At 52.6% G+C, this 27,764-nt stretch overlaps 1 protein-coding gene across 8 annotated transcripts in view; it reads right to left on the bottom strand.

The window, feature by feature from the left end:
* CTC1 (CST telomere replication complex component 1) overlaps positions 1 to 27,764 on the bottom strand; it is a 139,092-nt gene that overhangs the window by 8,913 nt on the left and 102,415 nt on the right. For all 8 annotated transcript variants that reach the window (XM_061570931.1, XM_061570933.1, XM_061570930.1 and 5 more), the window contains 8 exons: positions 19,439 to 19,688; positions 17,007 to 17,234; positions 16,373 to 16,508; positions 15,147 to 15,234; positions 11,051 to 11,915; positions 10,477 to 10,560; positions 9,264 to 9,401; positions 8,542 to 8,636 (listed from right to left, as the gene is read on the bottom strand). In XM_061570931.1, coding sequence (XP_061426915.1) covers positions 8,542 to 8,636; positions 9,264 to 9,401; positions 10,477 to 10,560; positions 11,051 to 11,915; positions 15,147 to 15,234; positions 16,373 to 16,508; positions 17,007 to 17,234; positions 19,439 to 19,688 — 1,884 coding nt within the window. The remainder of the gene's footprint in view (positions 1 to 8,541; positions 8,637 to 9,263; positions 9,402 to 10,476; positions 10,561 to 11,050; positions 11,916 to 15,146; positions 15,235 to 16,372; positions 16,509 to 17,006; positions 17,235 to 19,438; positions 19,689 to 27,764) is intronic.

The following is a 27,764-nucleotide window of genomic DNA, read 5'->3' as shown; positions in this document are numbered from 1 at the left end:
TGCACGGCGACATGATGTCATCACTCATCACACAGCGAGGACCAATCAAATACTCACAATCCTTCCACCCAGTGCCTGGCCGTTTTGGACAACCCATCCCAATTTCTACACATTTTTTTGTTCCTTTGTCAATATTATTGCACCATGCCGGTTCGCAAAATGCGTGTGATGAATCCTTAATGACCTTCTAGACTAAGGAACTCGCCTCGGTGGAAGTGTGACCCAGTGACGCTCTCCATCACCACAATGCGGCGCGCCTATACAAGTGTAGAGGTGATACGCGCTGGGATTAAGGATCGTATGCACAGTGCGTGATGATTGGCTGTGTAGGTGGTGACGCGCTGAGAGGGAGTGATCAGGTGGCAGCGCAGTGTGATTGGTGGAGTAATGTTAACACGCGCTGGGGAAAGCGGATCGTAGAGAGAGTGCGTCGTGATTGGGTCATTAAGGAACGACGCTCACGTCGACGCCGCATCAGCTCCGTCCCTCGTGAGCAGGGGCTATAAAAGGGGATGCACACAGGCGTAAGGGCAGTGTGTAACCAGCGAAGAAGGAAGACGGGGATGAAGACCTAGAGCCCTGCGGTACCTAGCCCCGCTGTCCTAAGGGGACCGGGACTTTGTGTAACCCAGAGGCGAGTGTAGTGGGTGTAGCCATAGGTCTACACGAGCCGAATGTACTATGTGTAGCCAGGGCATAGGGCTTACACGAGTCGAGTGTATTGTGTAGCCAGAGGCATAGGGCTTACACGAGTCGAGTATATTGTGTGTAGCCAGAGGCATAGGGTCTACACGAGTCAAGTGTATCGGGTGTAGCCAGAGGCCTAGAGCTTACACGAGATTAGTGGAGTGTGTCGGAGGAAGAAGAGAGACCACACGTTGTATTGTGATACCTAAAGGATTTAATAAAAGTGTGTTACCCGTCAAGAAGTTCCTGCCGTCAATTCCCATACTTCAACTGGCGTCAGAAGTGAAACGGTCCTCCAAGCATGGATACAAGGAGGAACCGTCGGACCCACGGGATTGACCACGAGGACAACCTCGACGACGCGGGCCAGCGGGCATCAGGGGGTGAGGAAGAGGAGCTGCCCACGGGGCAGGATCCACCGACGGCGCCGGTCGAGCGACGGGGGACTGACACCGTGCTTCGCGAGGCACACTCCCGTCTGGCGGAGCTGCTGCTCACCGCCGCGTCCATCTTGGCGGAGATCAGCTCGTCGGGAGGAGCGGGGACGGCGGCCGACGTGCTACAGGGTCGCCCTGCAGATTCCCGCCAAAACGATTTGGCGATTCCCGCCATTTCATCCGCTCCAACTTTTGGCGGGAACGGCCATCACCACGTGGCAGCGGTTCTCCATGCGCGGCCGCTGACGTCACCAACGCGCGCGGCGGACCGCCATCACACACCCGCCACTGGGGCCGCCATCTTACACACCGACGGGGGGGCAGAGAGGAAGCACGAGGAGGAGGACGACTTTATCTTTCAGCAGCGCCTTCCCACGTTGTCAGCATTCAAGGCGGAAGGCGGGGATTGGAGCCAATTTCAGCGCAGATTTTTGGCGCATCAAGAGATGTCCGCCTGGTCCGACGCTACGGCACTGCGAGCACTGCCTGCCATGCTGGACGACAACGCGCTCGCGGCCTTCACGTCCGCACGCAGGTCGGACCGCTCCACGCTCAAGGATGCGCTGGCTCTCATGGCCAAAGTCTACGGTCCTCCCTCGGCGTGCCGCCATCATTTCTACGCAAGACGGAAGGCGGACACGGAGACCGTGCTCGCCTACCGCACGGCGTTGCTCGCTCTCGCTGACGCCGCGTTCCCTCGTATGGACGAGGAGGGCCAAGATGCGATGGTTTTGGAGCAGCTGCTCAAGTTGGCGCAGGACCTGGGGGTCCCCATCAACACGGCCGACGACACCGATATTTCTTCATTACGGGTCGCCACGAGCATGCAAGCGCACGAGGTCCTTCAACGGAAGCAGGGGGTCGTCTGCAACGCTGCCGTGGCCTCAACTCCGGGTCCGGTTGACACCGTGCCCCAAGTCGTCAGCCCACGAGAGGACGCGTTCATCGCGGGACGAGCGGGGGACTGGAGGTCGGGGGGGTCGTTCGCCTCTGCGAGCGGCCCGCAAGCTGGAGCAACCGAGATCTCCGACTACTGTCATCACCTGCTATAACTGCGGCCTTCGTGGCCACGTGGCCTCCGGTTGCCGCGCCCCACGTCAGCGCGCCATGGGACCTCGGCTGGACGACGACCAAGGCCCCAAGTCATCACTGCAAACCCCGGCAAGTCGCGGCACCTCACATGCTTGGCCCGCATACTCGACACGTATGGGTCGTCGCGTTGCGACGAGGGAGAGCCGAGTAGAGTTCGGGGATTCGGTTCGGAGAGGGGGGTTCGGCCGGGACCGGGGAGACATTAAATGGTCGGAATTGGGGCACAGAATAGTGGCTGCCTCAGCGGGTTCATCCGTCGTTACCGGATCGATTGATGGGGTCGAGGTCAGGGTGTTAGTGGACACGGGGGCATCGGCGACTATTATTTCGGATCTCATTTATAATATTCTCCCGGTACAATGTCGTCCGCTTCTTCCGGTGGATGTGCCATTTTACGCCGCTAACGGGGGATCGTTGGGCATTATCGGTCAGATTAGGGCGTCCATTTGCATTGGTGATATCAAATTGTCGGGACCCGTTTTCGTTTCATCTTCCCTGGCGGTTCCTTGCCTATTGGGCACTGATTTTTTGGCGAAAATGCCCATCAAAATTCTCATTGATCAGCGTTGCATTGAACTACCATCGGGTCGCCGTATTTCATTTTTGACGAGCCCTAATGTAATTCGGACGGCGTGCGCTACCATTCAGGCGTTAGCAACACAGACCGTGCACGTGCCCCCGGGTTCACAAATGTTGATTCCCCTCCGGTTACGGAAGCCATGGGGGAAGGAGGCCTCGGAACAGGCCATGCTTTTGGGTCCTTCTAATAGGGCTGTTGGAGGTCTCGATTTATCGGTGGCTCACACGTTGGTTGGGGCAGACAGGGATCCGTTTGTCATGGTTTTAAACGCTGGGGCGCGGCCGGCCGTCATTCAGCAGGGCACCGTGCTGGCTCACGCGGCACGGGTCCCTGCGGAGGAGAGGCTGGTTGCGCAGGCTGATCCGAGCCCCACGAATAGCGTACCATCAAAGGAGGACCTAGATTGGATTGATATGCTGTGCGCGGACTCTGACGATTTGTCAGCGCTACAGTTGGGTGCGTTGCGCGGGTTGTTGATTGAATTTTCGGATGTCTTCAGTAAACATAAGTATGATATCGGATGCACGGACCTGCTACGCCACCACATTGAAACGGGCGATGCGGCACCGGTCAGGCAAAATCCTTTCCGACTGAGTCCTGCTGAGAAGGAACATGTTCAGTCGGCAGTTAACGATATGCTGGAAGCCGACATTATTTCGCCTTCTTCCAGTCCTTGGGGAGCACCTATTGTGCTCGTTAAAAAGCAGGACGGGTCCCTGCGATTTTGCGTCGATTTCCGCCGCCTGAATAAGATCTCGGTGGCCGACGCGTATCCGCTCCCCAGGATGGACGAGTCTCTCGATGCATTGTCCGGTGCGCGATACTTTTCGACTCTTGATTTATTGTCCGGATTTTGGCAGTTGCCACTCGACGAGGAGTCTAAGCCTAAGACTGCATTCCGGACTCCAGGGGGCCTGTTTCAGTTTAACCGGTTACCCATGGGACTTCACTCCTCTCCTGCGACGTTTCAGCGTCTTATGGAATTGGTTTTGTCGGGCTTGCAGTGGGAGACGTGCCTCATTTACCTTGACGATGTCATTGTTTTCGGTAAAACGTTCGAAGAACACCTCCAGCGATTGAGAGGGGTGTTCTTGCGAATGCGATCGGCTAAATTAAAGTTTAAACCGGCCAAATGCCATCTTTTTCGTAAATCCGTGAGGTACTTGGGTCACATTGTCGACTCTTCGGGGATTTCTACCGATCCTGCGAAGACGGACTGTGTCAGTTCGTGGCCGACGCCCACGTCAGTGTCAGACGTGCGCAGTTTCATCGGTTTTGCTTCGTATTATCGCCGATTCGTTGAGCACTTCGCCACCATTGCAAAGCCCTTGCACGCTTTAACGGCGAAAGGAGTGAAGTTCCGGTGGGGACCGGAGGAGGAGGCTGCATTCTGCTCCCTCCGGGACGCCTTGGTAAGGGCCCCACCCTTGTGCTATCCGGACTTTGAGAGTCCCTTCTTGCTAGACACGGATGCTAGCAACACGGGCATTGGGGGAGTGCTGTCCCAAGTCGTTGGAGGGGTCGAACGGGTGGTCGCCTATGGTAGCAGGGTGTTGTCGCCGGCAGAGCAGCGCTACTGCGTCACCCGTCGTGAACTACTTGCCATTGTTTTTTTTGTACAACAATTCAGGCCATATCTCTATGGTCGTCATTTCACGGTCCGGACGGACCATGCGGCGCTCCAGTATTCATTACGGGTTGCCCAGCCCTCGGGCCAATTGTCGCGGTGGTTGGAAGTCCTCCAGGACTATCAGTTCACGACTACGTACCGTAAAGGGTTGCGACACACGAATGCCGATGCCCTGTCGCGGTTGTTGCCTTGTCACAAATGTGCGTGCTTATCGGGATCGGCGCGCTGTAAACCTCCGGTTACGGAAGGTAGGGAGGCGTTGGTTGCGACCGCGAGCACACCAATTGGGGATGGTCCCGCTACCCCAGGGGGTCAGGACTCGCTGCTCTCACTGTCGTTGATTGAGTGGGGCCGTCTCCAAATGGCGGACAGCTCCCTGCTGGCATTGCGCCGAAAGACGGAGGGTTCCGAAGGTAGCCACGACCGAACTGGCTCCTACGAGCTTAAGCAGGGCCTGTTGATGAGATGGGACAGTTTGTCCCGGCGGCATGCGATTGTGGTGCCTTCTGCTGTGAGGGGGAAGGTTGTCTTGGCCGCACACGAACGCCTCTTGCATTTGGGAGTTAACAAAACGCTTGCCCTGCTTCAGCGTGACTATTATTGGCCGGGAATGGGGGGTGACGTGGTGAATATTCTGAAGGGTTGTGTTGAGTGCGCCAGACGGAAACCACCGCCCGTGGCAGCTAATCCACCGCTGCAATCTATTCAGGTCTCGCGCACTAACGAGCTCGTTGCACTCGATATTCTGGGGCCCTTTCCGGTCACGCCTAGGGGTAATAAGTACCTGTTGGTGGGGGTCGAATATTTTACCCGGTGGCCTATGGCGTGGCCACTCGCCAACCAGTCGGCGGCGGCTGTGACGGACGCCTTTGTCCAGGGCTACGTCCTGGACAAGGGGGCTCCCGAACGCTTGCTGACTGACCAAGGGAAAAATTTTTCGAGTAAATTACTGCAGGAGGTGTGCGACCTGTTGGGTACCAAAAAGGTGCGTACCTCCCCGTACCACCCGCAGACGGACGGGATGGTGGAGAGGCTTAACAGGACATTGACCTCTATGCTGTGCCAGCAGGTGTGTGAGTCGCATGTTGATTGGGACCTGCAGGTCCCTGGGGTCCTTGCCGCGTATAGAATGGCCCCCCATGCAGCTACGGGGTTTTCCCCGTTTTTTCTAATTGACGGTCGGGAAGCCGACCCGCCCATGGAAACGCAGCTGGGTCTGCCCGCACCACGAACTAATTCTAAATTGGCAGAGCATATTAAATTTAATATTCATAAACTGACAGAGGCAAGGGAGGCCGCACGGCTTAATTCGCGGGCTCGCCAAATTGCGAACGAGCGGTTGCGGGCACGGAAGGTGTCCGTGCACAATTGGGAACCAGGTGACAAGGCCTGGCTGCATTGCCCTCAGGCACCTTTGGCCACGTCGCCTAAATTGTTGAAGCCGTGGCGGGGACCCGTGGAGGTCGTGCGGGTGGCACGCCCCCAGTGCGTTCAGATAAAATGGGGGAAACGCCGTTGGTACGTCCACCCCTCCCGACTGAAACCGTTCTCGCCTCCGTATGGCCTCCCCTTGTGTCGTGAGGGCCGAGCATGTGACGTGACCGACGACCCTGAGGGGGAATTGTCCTTGCCTGCTCCTCACATGTCTCCGCCTGATCCGCTCCCAGGTGTCTCGGAACTGACTGCTGCCGACCACCGGCGGCCGGATCTTCACGGCGGGGCCGGTCCTTCCAGGCCCGACCCGTGCCGTCTAGAGCTGCCGGAGACACCGGACGGTCGCCAACGTCCCGTTCCATACGACGGACCGGCCAGACGGACTCGCGCTAGGTCGCGCTACTTTGTGTAACCTACCACGTGCGGAGTCGAGGCAGCCGGAGCGCCTCGGCACTGCGTGGGTCACAGTGACACTTGGCGCGTTCGTTTTACGGTGTTCGCTTTTATTGTGTTGTTCGTCGGGCTGTATATTGCTTCATATTTAAGGTTGTGTTATGTTGTTGTTGTTGTGTTACGGGGCACACTGGGATGTGGAGTTCTTTATTACTGCGTTGCGTTATGTTGTGTTGTAGGTTAACAGCCGGGCCGGCTGCAAGCTATGTGGGAGGGGGTGATGTAGAGGTGATACGCGCTGGGATTAAGGATCGTATGCACAGTGCGTGATGATTGGCTGTGTAGGTGGTGACGCGCTGAGAGGGAGTGATCAGGTGGCAGCGCAGTGTGATTGGTGGAGTAATGTTAACACGCGCTGGGGAAAGCGGATCGTAGAGAGAGTGCGTCGTGATTGGGTCATTAAGGAACGACGCTCACGTCGACGCCGCATCAGCTCCGTCCCTCGTGAGCAGGGGCTATAAAAGGGGATGCACACAGGCGTAAGGGCAGTGTGTAACCAGCGAAGAAGGAAGACGGGGATGAAGACCTAGAGCCCTGCGGTACCTAGCCCCGCTGTCCTAAGGGGACCGGGACTCTGTGTAACCCAGAGGCGAGTGTAGTGGGTGTAGCCATAGGTCTACACGAGCCGAATGTACTATGTGTAGCCAGGGCATAGGGCTTACACGAGTCGAGTGTATTGTGTAGCCAGAGGCATAGGGCTTACACGAGTCGAGTATATTGTGTGTAGCCAGAGGCATAGGGTCTACACGAGTCAAGTGTATCGGGTGTAGCCAGAGGCCTAGAGCTTACACGAGATTAGTGGAGTGTGTCGGAGGAAGAAGAGAGACCACACGTTGTATTGTGATACCTAAAGGATTTAATAAAAGTGTGTTACCCGTCAAGAAGTTCCTGCCGTCAATTCCCATACTTCACAAGTATCATTCAATTGCAGTGAAAAGTGACAAAATACTCAACACATTCGTCAACAGCACTGCCTTAAATGGAACAATATATCGCGGGGAACATATAAAGTGGCTGGCTTGTTGGGAAAATGCCCTTCTTCATGGCACATAGAGAGGCATCTTGTATCAAAGACATATAGAGATGCCCCTTGACATGCTATGAAGAAGGGACATCGCTCACACCATCACCAATTGTCATATTGTGCTGCTAGTGTAATTGCCCGTCATATGATGGGTTCATAAAAAATGAATGTAATGAAACAGACTAAAATGTAAACGTTGTATTTCATTGTTTAAATAAAAAAAATCCCCTCTATATCACATTTGGTATAAATTGACGATCATCTCCCAACAGTTTTCCTTGAGGTGAATTTTGTTCTCATGGGCTTCTGTATTGATGTGAATACAAAATAATGTAACTATTTATAAACCCGGAGGACAGATCACTAATTTTCGCAAAAAATGTGAGCAGAAGGTCACTTTTACCAAAATGAATTTGCACTCAGTTACAATAACTTACTGGATTCTGGATTGATGTGAATAAAAAAAAAGTGATTATTTGTTATTGATCGGAAGGGGAGAGGTCGGTGTTCACTCATTCCCACAAATGTTCACTGCAAGAGCGAGCAAAAGTCATCAAAGTGAGACTGCACTGAGGTCAACTTAAAAGCGGATTCTGCTTCTTCATTTAAATTTCTATTCGATGTCCAAAAAATAATAAACGATTGTCACACATACAAATTAATTGGATAGATTATTCTGTAATATTAAATGCCAACACGGCGCCGCACCTAGTTTTTACCAAAAGCGGCGCTGTGATATTTTTTAAAGAAAATGTATTATTTTTGTAATAACAAACTAATGATTAGTTACAATATTTATGATTCGTCTTTCATGAACAACAAACTAAAATAACAAAAATTGCATGAAAATCCACGTAGCCTAGCCAACAGCATTACACACGGCGTTAGAGTGTCAGCTGTTAGGCACAGATATATGTATCATTTAAGGCCACAGTGCTATTGACAAAACGTGTTGGGCTATTTTTACGTGTTAGTTAGTGCTTGTGCACCACTGCCAGCGCAGCAACAGCAGCATCGCCAGATAATGTTTTACCAATGACTGCAGCTCGTAGGCACGTTTCGCGTGCGCCCTTGTTTGCTCTATTGTCGTGGCAGACTGTAGGGGTCACCGAGGAGCGATGGCGATGGGACGTGTGGGTCAAGTCAGTGCTCGTGTTTAATGCATTTCGGAAACGCAATCAGTTCCCTTGTGACCGCTTCGCACCTTTCCTCCAAGACGTCTCTGATATTCATGAGGCCCAGACGATGGTCACCGCTTTCCTCTGCCCTCTGTGAAGAGGTGCTGGGCTGCGGTTCTAACTGATGGTAAATAAACAACATTAAAGCGTGAGACGACATTCACAAATGTTAAGTGCAACAACTGCGACATCTCAGGCCAGATAGCCGGATACTGGAGTGGCTGTTTGTGTTTCTGGGGGAGTTCGTCGGTTCGATACCGACCCTGACGCCTGCTGCTGTAAATTTGGAGTTTGCGTGTCTCTCTCTCCCCGTGGTTGCGTGGATTTTTCTCCGTGTCCTCCGGTTTTTCCCTCCACATTTAGAAACACACGTTTACAGTACTTTGGCTGGGAGGAATTTCCACATGATAAGCCACCTTTGTTGAGCTGTCATTTGTGGCCAGGTCACTTCTGAAAACAGCTAAATAGCTCAGTGGGCCTTGCCTGGTAAAATAAAAATACTCTTTGGTTCTTTCGGTAAAGTCATGTAGGTAGAAAAAATAATAGATCACGACGTTTCGATCGCCACACAAGCAATCTTTACTGAAAGAACCAAAGAGTATGGATTCCTGCAGTCACGAAAGTTTCAAATCAAGATTAAAATAGAAAGTTAAATAATTTAGTTTAAACCACAAAATGCATCCTCGTCTGCTTCACAAGGCAACGTCATATTAAATTAGCAGGCCATCGTACGAGCGCGTTTCGGTACCTGCGCGTGTGACGGGCTTTCGGATCTCCCGAGGCTTCGGATTGTCCAGTTGGGCATCAGCTGGATGAGGTGAGGGCAGCCCGCGGCCTGGAGGACCCCGGCGGGGACGCCCGGCTGAGGGCAGTACAGGGAGGCCTCCTGACAAACGCCCCGGAGACGCGCACATTGCAGGACGGTCGCATCGCGTCAATCGCTGCCACCAATGGGCCACGGAAACTCGTGACAAAAAATAAAAATCACTCGCATTGAAACTGCATCCCAGAACGTGACGAGACGGCCTCGTTTTGCCTATCCTGCCCCGGTGTGGTGCAATGCGACGCAGCTCCCGGCCTGCGAGCGGCCATTGATCTGCCAGAAGTAGGAGGTGGTGATTGCTATTTTGTAAAATCCAAATCTGTGTATAATTGTTCCAAGTTTGAATTGCGCGGCACACAATGGCCTACGTTCATGGAAAGACGTCACGAGATCTTTAACGTCGCGTAGTGTTTATTTGTATGATTATCACACCGGCAGTATTAACCGGGGCGGCCTGCCGGATGTTCGAACCGTGAACCTCAAGCGACAAGCGGCGACCCTGCCGCCGCTGGGCCGCGTCACGTTCACAGCCGAGTGGCACAACCTGCAGGCCGTGACTCGAAATAAAAACAAAACTATTTCTTATTTTACCAGGCAAGGCCCACTCTGAGCGATACTTTCTTGTCCTTCACCCGCACCTCCGATGAGCACGGTTGGCTACGTACGGTGCGAAAGAAGTTCAATACACACATAGCTCTTTTTCAGAAGTGACCTGGCCACAAATTATAGCTCAACAAAGTGGCTCATTATCACGTGGAAATGTATAGCAGCTAAATACTCTAAACGCGTGTTTCTAAATGCGGAGGGAAAAACCGGCTCCATAATTTAATAGGCAGGTAACAATTCGCCGATTCATAGATCAAGTTTGTCTCTTACGCTTACGAAAAACCCATTAAATAAAGTATTTGAGGCTGCATAATTGCTTATTCACTTGCTGCATATGGCGCGATGATTGCTTCATCGAAACCCGGCATGGAAACCCTGTAAAGCCCCATAGCCGCTGCGGATTGATTCTTCCGCGCACCACGATGGCAAAAAAAAACCCCAAAGAACCCCAAAAAAGGTGACAGATCGTCGCGTCGCGCAGCGAGTGGGTTTCTCCGCGGCCGCATCGCAACGTCGTGCCGCTGGCAGCCACCTGCTCGCTGGGCAGCAGCAGTTCGTAGGCGTCCCCCGGGTGAAGGATCGAGTGCCACCGCACCGCCTCCCCAACGAAGTACATCTGGGGAGAACACGAAGCACAAGCAGCGTCAAGCGACGTCCACCAGCAGCGCAGACGCCTCTGAGGTGGCACTCACGTTTGCTTTTTTAGAACACGCAGAAGAGAAGGGAGGATTGGTGGTGGGGGGGAAAAGGACTAGAGACACACGGAGCACTTGGCCCGCAACCGGTAACATCGCAAATTATAATCCCGTCACCCGGTGGGAATCCGTCAACAGTGGTCGCACCTCGAATAAATATCTCCCTTGCCACGCTGAGGTGGAATTTCCATCACTGCTTCGGGAAAGGTCAACTAGAGGAAAGGGGGTGCCTCCCCACGATGGTTTCAGGGGTAAAGCACTTAAACTTTTTTGAACAGATCTTCTTCTTGTTTTTAAAAGCCAAATGAACTATTCTATTCGTGGCCGCAAATCTCAAGAGGTAAACAATGAGAAGAGAGAAAGAGGGCGAGGAAGGCACGAATGAAGAAGAGAGGCGGCGTGACGACACACCTGCGTCGTCTTGCCCACGCCGGGCTCGCCGCCACCGTTGCCACCGCGTGGTCCGTCAGGCGTCGCCCGCTGCTCGTCCGGCACCGTCTCCTCCAAAATCCTCACGGTGGCGTTGAAACTCAGCCCCCGCGCCGACTCTTCGCCGCGAAGCATCAGCGCCTCCTTGTGCGTCACGACGAAAACTCTCGCCACCGACCCCCTTCCGCCGGGGCCCCCGGATGGAGGGCCGCTACGGCTGTCGCCGGCCTCGCTCCGCCCCGCGGGGCCGCCCGGCCGCGTCTCCCGGCGGACGCCGGCAGCGGCGGCCGCGCCATCGCCGCCTGGCGCCGAGCTCCCGCGCGGGTTTGTCACGGAGACCGAGGGCGGCGCTGCACGCTCACCGGACGGCAGCGCCGCCGCCGCCGCGCCGTCGTTCTGCGACGTCGCTGCACGAGCGGCCTGCGAGCGGCCGCCGTCGTCGTCGCCCCGCCTCGAGGTTTTTGCCGCCGGTCCGACGAGCTCGGCGGCGTCGCGCTTTGCTCCGCGCACGCCGGGCGCTCCCGGCGCGACAATCTTCTCGCGGCCTCGTTTTTGTGGCACGCGAAGAGCCCCCTCCTCGCTCCTGCCTCCAACCGTTCCCTTCGCCGCCGCTGGGCCGGGCTCGGCGGCACGCTGCGACGCTGCGCGGGCCGTTGGCGATGCCCTGCCGCTCGAGAGGTCCTCATCTCCGCGACCGACGTTCTCTCGGGCCTCTGGAGGCCGCTCGGCAGCGGGCCCGGCCTGCGCGGGTTCCGGGCGGCTGCTGCCGGTAGCCGCCGTCAACTGAACCCCGCCGCTCGGCCGGTAGAGCACCGTAGCTTTATCGGCGTGAAACTGAGCGTAGACCCTAAGCACGGCATAACAAGCGTGTAAGTGAACAACGTTACCAACTTGATAAATGCATAGACACTCATGAATGGAGTTGGCCAAACATTCCAAAATAGGGCCACAGAGCTTGGGCAATCGGGCCAGCGGCCAGAGAGCTGTTAATGAGCAGCAAGGGGGGGGATGATGGCCTTCCTCCAACAGCGGTGGCCGTGCCAACGGGGAAGGAGCAGCATCCGAGACGCGCGCTACCTTGGAGCGTCCTCCACGCGACACCTTTGAGCGCCGCACCGGCACACCGGGGACAATGTGACACTGATTCGGCGCCCATCGAGAGCATCGCTTTGAGTAACTGTGTGCGGCTTTAAAAGGCGCAACGGGATGGAAGCTGCTGACGGTGTGCGTGTGGAGAAGGGGAAAGCGGTGATTACGTGGGCGGCACTTTAGGCAAATGGGACTCCCAAAGAACACACTGAAGTCTTCATGACTGAGGAATGCAAGTACTTGGCTCTTAGACGAGATTTTTTTTTAAATGCTCACTTTAAATAGCTCTGTAGGAATTTTAATTATTACTCTCTTTAAAGAGGGATAATGAAGGCCGCTTTGTAGGCATTAAGAAGTGATTTGTAATCTTTGACAAATCCCAGGCAGATGTCCTGGGCAACAACCCCCACCCCCTCTCTCTCTGGAACCCTCCCAGACCTCCCAGGAGGCAATCCCGGAGCATCTGTCAAGTTAAATGAGCATTAACCCTTAATCCACACTGAACTCAACAAAAACGGCAAAAGTGGAACTCTTAAAGCCCAACTGGTGGACAGTCGGCAGTACGTCTGTGACGATTCTCTGTTGTTATGTTCAGGGTAACCCTGCTTGACGAGACAGGCAGACAGACCGGTCTGTTAGTCTGTTGCGTAAAAACCTCTTATCTAGAACAACAACAACTTTAATCGCGATGGGGAATTAGCGTGAAAATGATACGCGTGGAATTCGAGTCGATTAAACGGAGCCACAGCACGAGAGACCAGGAAGTCTATGCGAAGCTGCGCATTGCGGAGTGCCCGACCGCAGATTTGAGTCTTCGTTCGCGAGAAAAAGAAAACCCTTGCAGCGCCATAATAATCCAATTATATTCTACACCACTTTAATGTTATCACTGTGATGTTTAGCCCCTGTACGTTTCAAAACATCAAAGTCGTTAAAGTGACCAAAGAGCCGCAACGTTTTTTTAACATTTTGTTCTCGTTAACAAAGCATTACATTTCCACATGATAAGGCACTTAGTTGAGCTTTCATTTGCGATAGCCAGGTGGCTTCGGAAAAGGAGCTATGTAGCTCAGTGGGCCTCACCTGGTCAAATAAAAAATATAAAATTGGTTTAATTAAAACTTGCGTCGGGTAGCTTGGGACACGGCCCACAATAACGAAGAGACGAAATGTCTCTCGAGTTTGGATCGTGCCTCCCCCTTCGCTGGCGGCGACGTGGTGTGGTGGTGTGGTGACGTGGTGTGGTGGTGTGGTGACGTGGTGTGGTGGTGTGGTGACGTGGATGTGGTGGTGTGGTGACGTGGTGTGGTGACGTGGTGTGGTGACGTGGTGTGGTGGGGTGGTGACGTGGTGTGGTGGGGTGGTGACGTGGTGTGGTGACGTGGTGTGGTGGTGTGGTGACGTGGTGTGGTGGTGTGGTGTGGTGGTGTGGTGACGTGGTGTGGTGACGTGGTGTGGTGACGTGGTGTGGCGACATGGTGTGGTGACGTGGTGTGGCGACATGGTGTGGTGACGTGGTGTGGTGGGGTGGTGACGTGGTGTGGTGGGGTGGTGACGTGGTGTGGTGGTATGGTGACGTGGTGTGGTGACGTGGTGTGGTGGTATGGTGACGTGGTGTGGCGACATGGTGTGGTGACGTGGTGTGGTGGGGTGGTGACGTGGTGTGGTGGTGACGTGGTGTGGTGGTGTGGATGTGGTGACGTGGTGTGGTGGTGTGGATGTGGTGTGGTGACGTGGTGTGGTGACGTGGTGTGGTGGTGTGGTGACGTGGTGTGGTGGTGTGGTGACGTGGTGTGGTGTGGTGACGTGGTGTGGTGACATGACGGTGGCGATGTGGATGTGGTGTGGTGACGTGGTGTGGTGACGTGGTGTGGTGACATGACGGTGGCGATGTGGATGTGGTGTGGTGACGTGGTGTGGCAGTGACATGGTGTGGCGGTGGCAATGTGGTGACGTGGTGTGGTGACGTGGTGTGGTGACGTGGTGTGGCGACGTGGTGTAGCAGTGACATGGTGTGGCGGTGGCAATGTGGTGACGTGGTGTGGTGACGTGGTGTGGTGACGTGGTGTGGTGACGTGGTGTGGCAGTGACATGGTGTGGCGGTGGCAATGTGGTGACGTGGTGTGGTGACGTGGTGTGGTGACGTGGTGTGGTGACGTGGTGTGGCGACGTGGTGTAGCAGTGACATGGTGTGGCGGTGGCAATGTGGTGACGTGGTGTGGTGACGTGGTGTGGTGACGTGGTGTGGTGACGTGGTGTGGCAACGTGGTGTCGCAGTGACATGGTGTGGCGGTGGCAATGTGGTGACGTGGTGTGGTGACGTGGTGTGGTGACGTGGTGACATGGTGTGGTGACGTGGTGTGGTGACGTGGTGCTACCTGGGCTGAAGCGCGTTGCACGCGCCGCTCATTGCACAAGTTCGCACTTCCAGGCCCTGCGGCGGCACTGGCAAATAACGTGGGGGTGCCGTTGATATTATATACACCATCTGCTTCACAGTGTTCCACCAATATCCCGTGACACTCGTTTAAAAAAAGTGGGCCGTGCACGTGTGCCCACGACACACTCCAAGTGTTGCCAAAATAAAATAAAAAACGTTACCTGCAAATTTACTTTGAGAGGAAAACACGTAGTAAACATCACCCCCCTTCTGTGACGATACTGCAAACTCTCCCCATCTGTGCAACACGCGGCGTCGTCGGGATAGGCTTGTGCTATAAGAGTGGCGCATATAACAGAAAATGTACTGATGATTTAATTTCCTTTATAAATCAAATCATCCTTAAATCCTGTTACGTACGGATGTCGAACTTCTTCCGCACGATGCGTAGCCAACCGTGCTAATCGGAGGTGCGGGCAACTTGAAGTTTAAAGTAAAAAAAACTAGACGCTTTGTTAGTTCTGGAGTTCGTGTCACGTGGCAGAGGGTAGGGGGTTTGGATTCCGCACTCACGGGAGTTGTATTGTTTTTATGACGACGCAGCCTTACCTGGTGAGGTGCTGGCGAGTGCCTGTCGTGCGAGCATCGGTAAATCTCTCCACCACCAACGAGAAGCAGCTCAGACGAACCAGGCAGCCTGCTTCACACACCGCCCAGAGCGCCCGGCGTCACGAGCAGGATACGCAAAGAATCACCGACGCAAGAATCACCAAAGGCAACTTATAAACTAAACAATTTTGTATTTTACCGGGTGAGGCCCACTGAGCTATGTAGCTCTCTTTCAGACACGACCTGGCCACAAACGATAGCTTAACAAGTGGCTTATCGCGTGGAAATTCATAGCAGCCAAATAATCTAAATGCATGTTTTAAATGTGGCGGGAAAAACCAGAAGGAGAACACGCAAACTCCAAATATACAGCAGGCGTCAGGGTCGGCGTCGAGCCCACGACCTCCTGTATACCAGGCGAGGCAGTTCATATCTCGTCACCGAATGCCTGCAACAGTGGCCTGCTACGTTCATTGTTATAGAGCAGCAATGACATGTTTATCCAGGAAAGCCTCGCAGAATCTAGACTGATGGGTCTTGCTTTGGGGTATAGGTGTCTCATTAAGGAGTGTTTGTATACGAATAGGAAACTGCAACTTACCTAGAAAAACAACGACTGCACATACATTCACAACGAATAGATTATAGAGTCGCAATCATTACACACAAAGTGCTTGCCACAAATCAACCACAAAACCTCGCTGATCTCGTCAAGGAGCCTGAACCATCATCACGCCAATGCCGGCCAAACCTCGCAGCAGCAGCGGATTTTGGCTAAGCCATCGTACGAAGACGGTCACTGCATCGTGCACTTTCAGATGCGCTTCTGCGGCCGTCTGGAACGCTCTTCTTTCCGATAAAATGAAGCCACTGGAGCTGTGCACTCTTGAATCATCTAGATTGAAAACTCATTTCTTTAGCAGTGCTTTTTGTGTTTAGTTTGTTGTCCTTCCCCCACATCACCGATTAGAGCGGTTAGCTACGTACGGTGGGAAAAAAGTTCAACACACGTACATATCAAAAAAGTTCAACATACATACACATGGGAGACGATAACACGCACAAGCAACGGATCACAGGCGCACACCTCCGTGCCCAGTTAACAACAAATAGTGGCGGGGGACGCCACTATTAAGCGCTGTGGCCGCGCGTCCCCACCCCCCCCCCCACCCCCACGTTGATTGTGACTCCCGTCATCTCGGCGCGGCGACCGCTCGGCGACGCACCGAGCAAGGCGGTATCCCAGCATGCCATGCGGCGCCGACCCCCGGGCTGAATGGCGAGGCAGTCGAGGGCGGCCGTGTGGTCGACGAGCTGCAGGAGGCCGGTGCGCACGCTCGCTCTGAGCACGCCCACCAGGATCTGCGGAGGACGCACCAGAGGTCGCACTCGGGAGAAGGTCGCAGGGAAAGGTCGCGACGCCGCCCGTCGTCACGCCCGACCGTGAGCAACGGCCGCCCGGAAAACGATGGCGTCGCGTTGCTCTCGGCGAAAGAACGGCGCAGAGGCTTCAGGGACGCGACGTGTGCCGTTAACTTATCGTACAGTGCGAGCAACGCAACGGGAGAGCATTGCCAATGCTAGGCAACGGATTATAATAAAATGTGAGCAATTTGAGTGCAGCGATATTACTTATGTGTCAAGCCTCATTACATAAAAGTCGATTTTTAAGTTGCGGTGTTTCGAAGGCTGCCAATTACCGTTATTATTAACGAGCTCATTTCAAAGATTGTACTTGGCAATTTCCCGACGAGTGTGAATGACTTCGCTCGCTATTACCCGCCGCCTTCCGAAATCGCACAGTTGATCTCAAATGAAATGCTCGAGGTGTCCCGGTGAAAGGCCTGCAACCAAACTCACCACCGGTGGTTCAAAATGTTTGGGGCCAAAAACCGAAAACTCCCAGGCCTTTCTGCTCTCCGCGCTGTGGCCAGGCCTGGCCGCCGTGCTCGAGTCTTCCCTGGCCAGAGGGGGCTCGGAGCCAACAGGACAGCAGCCCACTGACACCTTGCGGCTCTCCTCCTCGGCCATCTTCAGTACTTCGCTCATTGAGGGCAGCTGCCACAGACCGTCGTCCGCATCGTCGGGCTATAGGGGGGTCGGGCAGGAGAACAACGCGACAAAGCTTGCCACGCGTGGCTACGTTGCGGTTGACAATGATTATTTATGGCCGCTTGCTAACCCACAATAACTTGCCGATCTCGTCAAGGAGCATCATCACGCAAATTCCGGTTACCCTCGCGGCGGCTTTTGGCTCGGAGTCCGCACTTTGCACCACGAGTCCATGGGCCCACAGCAGAAGTCGGTACCACCAAAGGTCGCACTACCCGAGTAGTCTCCATTTACATGAGGACCACCTCTTCATCACGCAAACTCTTGTCATCCTAGCAGCAGTGGCGGATTTAGACTGCCCATCACGCGCTTTCAGATGCGATTCTGCGGCCGTCTGGAACGCCCTTCCTTCCGATATTAGAAAGCCACTGGAGCCATGCACTTTTAAATAATCGAGATTAAAAACTCACTTCATTAGAACTGCTTGTTGTCCTTCCACACATCTCCGATTAGCACGGTTGGCTACGTACGGTGCAAAAGAAGTTCAACATGCATAAAAAGGCCACGTCGTATCGGCCCTGGGGGTTGCTTGGCCATACTTCCCCACGCTGGTCAGCATGGGTTGATGAGGGGGGAATCCAGGATTCAGTTCGGACATTGCCGGCCAACTGATGTTCGCCGTTGGCCGAAAATGAAACTCGGGTCGCCAGACTTACTGCACAGTGTGCTATAATCAGTGTGCTGTAATCAATCAATCAATAATACATTGTTTAAATGTCTATACAGGTCCCCATACTTCACATAGGGATTACAGTTGGTATGGTTATTTTAGTACACACAATCGACAGAAATTACATGAACAATGGGCTTGGATACTGCGCATGCATAATGTAAATACCATATAAATAACCCAAACGGCAATGGATACCCATAGTCATTTATATGCATTCATTAATCCCCCCCCCCCGCCCCACTTCGAGCAAGAAGAACACACAAGTGTTGTCATCACATCGACGCCTCTATTTAAGAAACGAAGCAGGAGGACTTCTCCACAAATGTGGCTGTCGCCTGATGAAGCTGGTTGTAATTACTGGCGAAACGTCGTACTCAGATTGTAAATGTTGTGGCTTGGCTCTCCAACACACCGGTTAGTGCTGTACTAGTATACTACACTATACACTACATTATACACTATACACTACACTATACACTTCACTATACACTACACGACACACTAGTGCTGTACTAGTAACGAATTGGCATGTTCTGTTTACATGACAAACCTTACTCGTTGGCTGTGCGGGTGGTGACAGGTTTTACGACACAAAAAAACCTGCATTGTGTATAATCAGTGTGTCCGCTACTGGGGCATATGAGACGTTATCGTTGACCACCGTACTAATAACTTAACGACTTCCGCTGTGTGACATAAGCCTGTGAAGATTACGCTTGTAAACAAGACGCTGGTTTATGGGACAGAGAGCGTGACGGAACCAACTGCCTTCAATAGGGGTGTCACAACATTCAAAAGGGGCCGCAAATTCGCTGAGCATAAAAGTTCAACAATAGCTAGCACAGTACAGTAATAGACAATCTTCTATTTCAAAATGAAATCGTGGTATTTATTTCAGTGTGCAAGCCTTATTCTTCTGGCGTTTGCAATGAAGATGAAGAGTACGGAGAGCCACCGCTCTTCATTGGCTACCTGTCGCCAGCGGGACAAATGATAAAATCATGCGCCTTTGTCATCGCACCTTCACCACCGGTTCCCCACCGCCAACTCCTCTCGCCTGGCACTGAAGCTCAAGGTAGAACCCGACGCAGCAGCAGCAGCGTCACTCACAATCTACTTCAGACACCAAAGGTCTCGAACTGTTACAGCCTCACGTCGGTTCTCTGCCGTCGCCCCCTCGGTGTTGAACTCTCCATTCCCTTTGCACATCCGCAACATCAAATGCACTCTGACTTTCACGAAACATCTAAAGGCCCCGATCTGTTTGATCATCCTTTCGAGGAGCCCTGAGCTCAGCTCCGCACCTCTTGAGTTGTTGACGTGTCGGCAACATCTGGCGCGTTATAAATGTCATCATCATTTTTATTATTATTACCAAGACACTCAACCGCTTGATCGCCAGTGTGCAACACCCCCCCCCCCCACGCCTCCGTCGTCCCACTATTGTTTAATCGGCGAGAAGTTGACGCGACCTCCGGCCCTGGGGTGCGCGACAGGCGAAACTCGCCTGCGTGACGACGCAGCGATGGGGCTCCTCCAGGATCTCGAGGTAAACGTCCCTCTTGGGGCCTTTGCGAAACAGACAGCCGGTCCAGCCGCGCTGCCACGACTCCGGGGCAGACCCGGGCGGACTCCCGCATCGCGGTGCATCGGCCCGCTCTCCCGGCGAGAGGAAGAGGGAGTGGACGACGCCTCGGTCGGCGGGGTCGGGGCGCCACCTCGTCAGGCACCGCTCGGCGATCAGGTCCGGGCAGAGCCTGCGCACGGCGCGCACGCCATCGAGACGGCACGGACACGGCAAATCAAGTCGAGCGGCACGGCATGCCCCACCAGCGCCCAGCTTTGTGCAAGGGAGATTTAATAGGAGAGGCAATGGCTCATCTAACCCGGGTGAAATAAGGGCTCCCTGTCTGTCTGCAAGAGCGCAGAAGCGTGGCCATCACATCTACACCTCTATGTAAGGAACTAAACAGGTGGACTTCTCCACAAATCTGGCTGTCGCCTGATGAAGCTAGTTGTAATTACTGGCGAAGCGTCGTACTCAGATTGTAAATGTTGTGGCTTGGCTCTCCCATACACCGGTGATGCTGTACTAGTGACGAATTGGCCACGTTCTGTTTACGTGACAACCCTTTACTAATTGGCTGTGTCTGGTGGTAGCAGGTTTTAATGACACATTTATATATTTAAACGATCTAACCCGAAAAAACCTCTACTATGGTTTATATGTTTTACGTATCTATATATATAAAATCGTTCATGTCTGTCTGTGTGTGTGTGTGTGTATTTCGGCCCATACGCACTTTCATTGGACGGCGGTTGCCCCTGGCAACGGCTAGCCACGCCTTCGCCGCTTTCATTGGACCTGGCAACGGCTAGCCACGCCTTCGCCAAGGGCTGCAGTTTCATTGGACGGCGGTTGCCCCTGCCAACGGCTAGCCACGCCTTCGCCACTTTCATAAGCTCCGTATTTAATTAAATAATAGCCATTACACAGTATTGTTGGAGCGCTAGGGGGGGGGGAAGGAACGCCACCCGTACCCTGCCTCTTCCAAGCCGACAATTTTAGGCGAGGCCGCAGGCTTTGCACGCTACTAGGCCTCGACACCCACCACGCCACTCTGAGGTAAATTCATCAAAGTTTTTCCTACTCTTCACTACACCCCCACCACAATGTGTGCTATTAATATTACTTTTAAACCCAACGCGCCAACAATCGATTACTTTAATGTTCACTGTACAAATACTCATTAAGCTGGCTGAGCGTACTGCCAGTCTATCATGTACACTGTAGCCTGCTTATTAAGCTCGGTGAGCGTACTGCCACTCTATCATGTACACTCTAGCCTGCTTATGAAGCTGACTGCGTGTACTGGCAGTCTATAATGTGGACTGTAGCCTGGTTATTATAATCGATTCTTTATATGTTCTTTGTACAAACAGTCATTAAGCTGCTTGAGCGACCCCAGTTCGATTCCAACTCACGCCCACCACCGCTGACGATTATTTGAAACGGACCTGGCCCTCCCCTAGGTCCACTCAGCCTCAAAAGCGTAACTGCTGTCGTGTGTGAACATCGTCACTGGGGAGACAAAGGCGGCGGGGCATCGTGGATCCAAGTCCCGGGCGAAGCCGGGTCATGTGTATGTGTGTTTGTGTTTATGTGTATGTCTGTGTGTCTCTATGTATGTGTGTATGTATGTGTATGTATGTGTTTGTGTGTATGTGTGTGTGTATGTATGTGGGTTTTTTTTATGTCTTTATGTGTATGTCTGCGTGTCTCTATGTATGTGTGTATGTACGTGTGTGCATGTGTTTGTGTGTATGTATGTGTGTGTCTATGTATGTGTGTGTATGTGTTTTTGTGTATGTATGTGTGTGTATGTATGTGTGTTATGTGTCTGTCTGTGTCTGCATGTATGTGTGTGTGTATTGTGTATGTGTTTGTGTGCATGTATGTGTGTGTTTGTGTGTATGTGTATGTCTGTGTGTATGTATGTGTGTGTATGTGTGTGTATGTGTTTGTGTGTATGTGTGTGTATGTGTTTGTATGTGTTTGTGTGTTTACGCTCGCATTACACAAATGTGTTGCTGGTCTAAGGCGTTCCTCGCACAGCATTGCCGCTTTATTTTTTCAGTCGTTTACTGCCTTACGCACCCTGAAAGTCCTGTGTGTCTGCAGCAAGCGCGTGTATGTGTACCTATGGACGCGCGCGCGTGTGTTGTGTAGGGGGAACGGTAGTGTAGTGCTTAGCGTGCTGTCTGTGTCTGTGTTTGTGTGTCTGTCTGTGTGTGTCTGCGTGTGTCTGTGTGTGTGTCTGTGTGTGTGCGTGTGTGGTGTGTGGGGAGCGGTAGTGTAGTGCTTAGCGTGCTGTCTGTGTGTCTGTGTGTGTGTGTGTCTGTCTGTGTCTGTCTGTGTGTGTCTGCGTGTGTCTGCGTGTGTCTGTGTGTGTGTCTGTGCGTGTGTGGTGTGTGAGGAGCGGTGGGTGTAGTGCTTAACGCTACGCTGCGCTACCAACCCGGCGAACCGAGTTCGATTCCCGCTCACGGCCACCACCGATGACGATTATTTGAACCTCCCCTAGGTCGACTCAGCCTCAAACGAGTAACTGGTGTTGCGTATTAACATCGGCACTGGGGAGACAAAGGCGGCCGGGCGTGGTGGATCCAAGTCCCGGGCGAAGCCGGGTCATGTGTATGTGTGTATGTGTTTATGTGTATGTCTGTGTGTCTGTATGCATGTGTGTATGTATGTGTGTGCATGTGTTTGTGTGTATGTATGTGTGTGTGTATGTATGTGGGTTTTTTTGTATGTGTTTATGTGTATGTCTGCGTGCCTGTATGTATGTGTGTATGTACGTCTGTGGATGTGTATGTGTGTGTCTATGTATGTGTGTGTATGTGTTTCTGTGTTTGTATGTGTGTGTATGTATGTGTGTTATGTGTCTGTCTGTGTGTCTGCATGTATGTGTGTGTGTATTGTGTATGTGTTCGTGTGTGTTTGTGTGTTTACGCTCGCATTACACAAATGTGTAATGCGGGTCTAAGGCGTTCCTTACACAGCATTGCCGCTTTATTATTTCAGTCGTTTACTGCCGTACGCACCCTGAAAGTCGTGTGTGTCTGCAGCAAGCGCGTGTATGTGTACCTATGGACGCGCGCGCGTGTGTTGTGTAGGGGGAACGGTAGTGTAGTGCTTAGCGTGCTGCCTGTGTCTGTGTGTGTGTGTCTGTGTGTGTGTCTGTGTGTGTGTCTGTGTGTGTGCGTGTGTGGTGTGTGAGGAGCGGTGGGTGTAGTGCTTAACGCTACGCTGCGCTACCAACACGGCAAACCCAGTTCGATTCCCGCTCACGGCCACCACCGGTGACGATTATTTGAACCTCCCCTAGGTCGACTCTGCCTCAAACGAGTAACTGCTGTAGCGTATTAACATCGCCACTGGGGAGACAAAGGCGGCCGGCCGTGGTAGATACAAGTCCCGGGCGAAGCCGGGTAGTACAGCTAGTGTTTTTATATTTTTGTTTCTAAATTATACTGCAATGGGATAGTGCAAGAAAATTCTGTCAACAGATCTACTTCTGATGCCACTTCGAGGGGCTGAATGAATGCCCTGCACAGTGTGTTCTTCACAGGTCAACAAAAACAATTTTCATTCTCAGGGCTGGAATAAGCTTCAATAAGTGAACACCAAAATTCACTCCATTCTGGGTTTTATTCAGTCACTGATATATAATTGGCTTTTCCGCCCATCATCTTGAGCACGTGGTTTAATCACGGCAAGCTGATTTGCGGATTGGACTGGGTAGCTCAGAAGCCCTAGCTGGCAAGATATTAGCCTGCCGAGCCGAGCAAGAGGTTATAGGTGTACGTTTTTAATGCAGTGTTAATAGCGTACGCGTTTTTTAATATGTCCTCTGGTGGACCACCGAGAGGGCAGTGATTTAATTCACTGCGGAATGCATCGATGTTAAAATGCCACATTACTATGCAAGCCATGGGCTGGCAATAGAGTCGTGTTTGTGCACGACATTATAATCAAATTAACTGTATGCACAGAACAATTTCACAACACAAATCTAACAAATCACTATTGGTTCCGGGTGGTTTACTAGTTTTGAAATTACTTCAATTTAACACATCCCACCAAGGTCGCGGCTGAGAAAGAACATCCTGTTTTCGGCCCCAATCTTTTCATTTTGTGGATAGAGTTTGAGTTTATTTGATGCGTTGCACAGATGAGCCGTTTTAACAGGTTTGCCGGCTATTTTTACACGGGTAGATTCGTGGCACGTGAGCACCACAACAACAACAACAAAGACAACAACGTGGGCATTGCAGAGAACGAGAAGAGGACCCTTAATGAATATTGCACAACTAATAAATAATAACGGTCGTATGTGAAACATGTGGAGAGAATTAAAAAAGAACGGTGCGAATATAATAATAAGAGCAAGAGGCTTCTGAAAAAGGTTAGGTAACGTGTGTTAGTAAGCGCTGTTTTGGTTTAATAGGGAAATCAAGAGTGAAGGGATAAATATTGCAACGAGTAAGAGGTATCTATATGGTAATTTTAACACGTAGGCTTTCGCGACCAATAGTATTCATAATAAAGGTTTTGTGGTTAGATTGCAGAAGAATAAATGAGTTGGAACCCTCCACCACCCGACACAGCCAACTAGTAAGGGTTGTCACGTAAGCAGAACGTGGCCAGTTCGTCACTAGTACAGCACACCGGTGTGTTGGAGAGCAAATCCACAACATTTACAAACTGAGCACGACGTTTTGCCAATAATTACAACCAGCTTCATCAGGCGACAGCCAGATTTGTGGAGAAATCCTCCTGTTTCGTTCCTTAGAGGGGTAGATGTGATGACGCCACGTGTGAGCCCTTCACGTGTGAAGGGGGGGAGGATTAATGAATGCATATAAATTACTATGGGTACGCATTGCCGGTCGGGTTATTCACATGGTCATCGACGCAGGCTACGCATGAACATTGTGCTTGTACCGCCTGTCGTTTGCGTGCAATCTATTCGGTGTTTGAACATCTAAACACCTGCCAAGAAGGAAAACAACTTGAACAGGCAACTTATAAAAACATCGACGCTTTGGTGACACATTATTATAGTTTCACGCTGAACTAGGACCAATACCTCACAGAGAGGATCCTTGCCGATAAACCATCTGGCAGTTTCCCAACATTGATCAAGCAAAGCCGGACTGCTGATGAGACACTGAATACCAACACCAGGTGCAGGCTTCGACTGCGTTGAACCAATGCTGCTGAAATTATGGTTTCCCAGAAGCCCGTGTGGCATATGGAATACTTGAAGTTGTTACGTGGAGGGATAAAATATGGGGAGGATGAGGAGGATATCGTCTGCTTACATATTTTGTTCCAAGACATTTCAGGTTTTACCCACAATTATGGAAAAACAGGGTCCTGTCACAAAGGATGTTTAATTTGACGATTCAAGAAGACGTTTAACCATGCTTATACAGACATTTTAAGGCCAGCTCAGTAGAAATTCCAGGCAGTGAACAACCTCTTTACCATTTGCAACGTAGCACAGTCCAGTAGAGTGGGTCGCAACCTTCCTGCAATTCAGGGGCCACTGCCAAACCCCAAAAATGTCTAAATTAAAACCACACCCGGGAGTCCTGTCAAATGTTAATTTAAAAGGTCATTAAAATTATTCACTTGCTTTTTATCGACTCGCACTGAAGAGACGATTACGCTGTGTAAAAAAAAAACTGACGTTTAGCAAAAAAATCGTAGGTTGCGTTATCTGCAACAGTTTTGCGGGAACCGCTCCCTCTGACCTTGCGGGGCGCAGGTCGGGAACCAGGGGCCGAGCAGACAGAGAAAGGCTTCGACGGCATTCGGAGAGTGGAAGCAACTGAAGCAAAGCTGCTGCACACACACGAAGTTGTGCGCAAGTGCGAGTCTGAAGCTCCACAGCGAGCCTAACCCAACGTCCGCGTGCGCACGTGTGTGTCTGTGCGTGTGTGTGGGGAGCGGTAGTGTAGCGGCTAGCGCTACGCTGCGCTACGAACCTGGTGACCTGAGTTCGATTCCCGCTCACGGCCAATACCAGTGACGATTATCTGAACCGGTCCTGGGCCTCCCCTAGGTCGACTCAGCCTCAAATGAGTACCTTGGTGCGGTGTGTAAACATCGCCACTGGGGAGACAAAGACGGCCGGGCGTGGCGCTGGCGACACACCCCTTCGTGTGCCGTGCCGGCCTTCATAGGTGCTCGCTAACTGCACTTGGCCCAACAGTCCGTTACAGGCTATACGGGGGATCTTTGCCTTTGTTTTGGTGTGTGACCCCAACGCACTTCCCTGCACGGCATTGGCGGCTAAGTTCCCGCAGAGGGGAGTCAAGAGCAAGGAACGCGCCGAGATGCACTGCACTCCGGCGGGCAGCTCGAATGACTGGCGCCGCTCCTGACGTTCGTCTTGTCACTCGGACTCTGACAGCAGGGGAGATGCCACTGTCACGGCTTGCGTGCAAAGCAATTCATACGTCTCGCTTCGACCCGCCAAGCAGTGCAACGATTCTGAGTTGTAGCCGGAGCTGGGCAGGAGCGTCGCTCAGAAGTATTCTCCGTGTGCACATTCATTCTTTTAACTTCATTTTTTACGGCCCTTTGTCGAGCCACTGCTGGATGAAACCCGCCCCACGCCGTATCGGCCATGGGTTTGCTCGGCCATACTTCACCATGCTGGTCATGGCGGGTTGGTGAAGGGGGTTAGGTGCAACCAGGGCCGGTTCGGACACCGACCCGCCATTGAAGTCAGTCTGTGACCGGGAATTGAGCTCGCTTCGTAGCGCAGCACGACCACCACCCCCGAGTCTGCACACGTTATAATAGACCGCTAGCTATCGTGCGGTGCATATAATGACAGCAATCAAGTCGAGTCCACTCAAACACGCAATGCCGGCTTCCACTCTCTCATGGCAGTCGATCTACAAAGAACCGCTGTGGACTTTCCACAAAAGGCCACAGAAGGGGAATAACATTACTGCAAAGTACACAGCGAATCACTTCCAAAGCCAGGACCGCCGACAGAAACCAAAAAAACTAAAAACATTTTAACATAACGACAGCAGAAATTAACTACCGGTCACGTTTCCACGGGAAAATCGTCTGTCACTCCGAGCGGAGTTTGAGATTGGCACAGCGACTGGTGAAGGGCTAAACAGCAAACCGCGCCTCCGAATGGGAAGCCCTCGAGTTAGGCAACACTCGGCCCTCGGATTCGATTTCGTGGCAGGCCACGGGGACCTGCTGCTACTGCTGCTGTTGTTGTCGCAGCATCCGCAGATCTGGAGGTGACAATGTGCAGAAGAGGAATTGGGAATTTTGCCGTGCAAGTATTCTTATTTCTTGTACGATTCTGCTCGTTACCAAAATGCATTTACAATCTTGCCATCGGGAAGTCACGCAACGATACGTGGACACTTCCGTTTGGAAGGCTCACGGCAGCAGCGGCGGTCTCCGTCTCCCCTCCCCACTTGCGCCGGAGAACGGCCCCGAAAGTTGATCTTAAAGAGCTTCTTCTCCAGTCACTCTTCGTCTCTACCGAGGGTACGCCTTCAACATTCTTGACGAGTGCTTACCGCTAGAATAAGCCAAGTTAAGAGAGTATTTATCTAATTTCACGTCGTGATTTTTTCCTTCCTGTTAATAGCAGCGGACTTGGGCAGGACCGCGCAAACAAAGGCGGCTCAAGGACAGCACACGCCACGGAGGATTCTATTTTTGTGCGTGGGAATATGCTCCGGAGCCAAATGCCTGCGAGCCACGGGGCTTCAGCAGAGTCCCTGTCGCTTTGCCGTTCCTCCTCCTTCGTTGGAGGAGTGAGTGCAAGACTCCAGTGGGTTTACTGCACGGTCCACAGTTTGGGGGGTGCACGGCCACTGTCGCGCCACCGTGCCTTGCGTCGTTCATTTGCCATTCCTGAGGGAGGGTGCGCGCATCGGCCTGCTGATGCTCCGGTGCGCGGCTGATGGTCACACCCAGGCGGACGATCGCCACGGAGACGGGGCGACGCGGCCAGCTCACGTGCATCGAGACGACGACTGTCACTGGCGGAGGCCCCCTTCCAGCAGCGGATAGAGCACGGCCGATAACGGATATTTTGCGCGGTTACCGTACACCCCAGTTGGCACCGCGAGATGCTGTGATGAAAGGCGCCATGTAAAGCCGTCGAAATATGACTCATAAATCGCTAAAACGTGCCTGGAATCGAACCCATGGATTGCGCCGCTCGCCACGGGGGCAGCGCTCCGACGCGGTATTCGGCCGCTCGGTCAAGGGGTTA

The sequence above is a fragment of the Lethenteron reissneri genome, chromosome 46, assembly GCF_015708825.2.
Source record: "Lethenteron reissneri isolate LAM-NWPU_2019-01 chromosome 46, ASM1570882v1, whole genome shotgun sequence".
Classification (NCBI taxonomy): Eukaryota; Metazoa; Chordata; class Hyperoartia; order Petromyzontiformes; family Petromyzontidae; genus Lethenteron; species Lethenteron reissneri.
The sequence above is the reverse complement of the archived record's forward strand: the minus strand, read 5'-3'. Positions and strand labels throughout refer to the sequence as shown.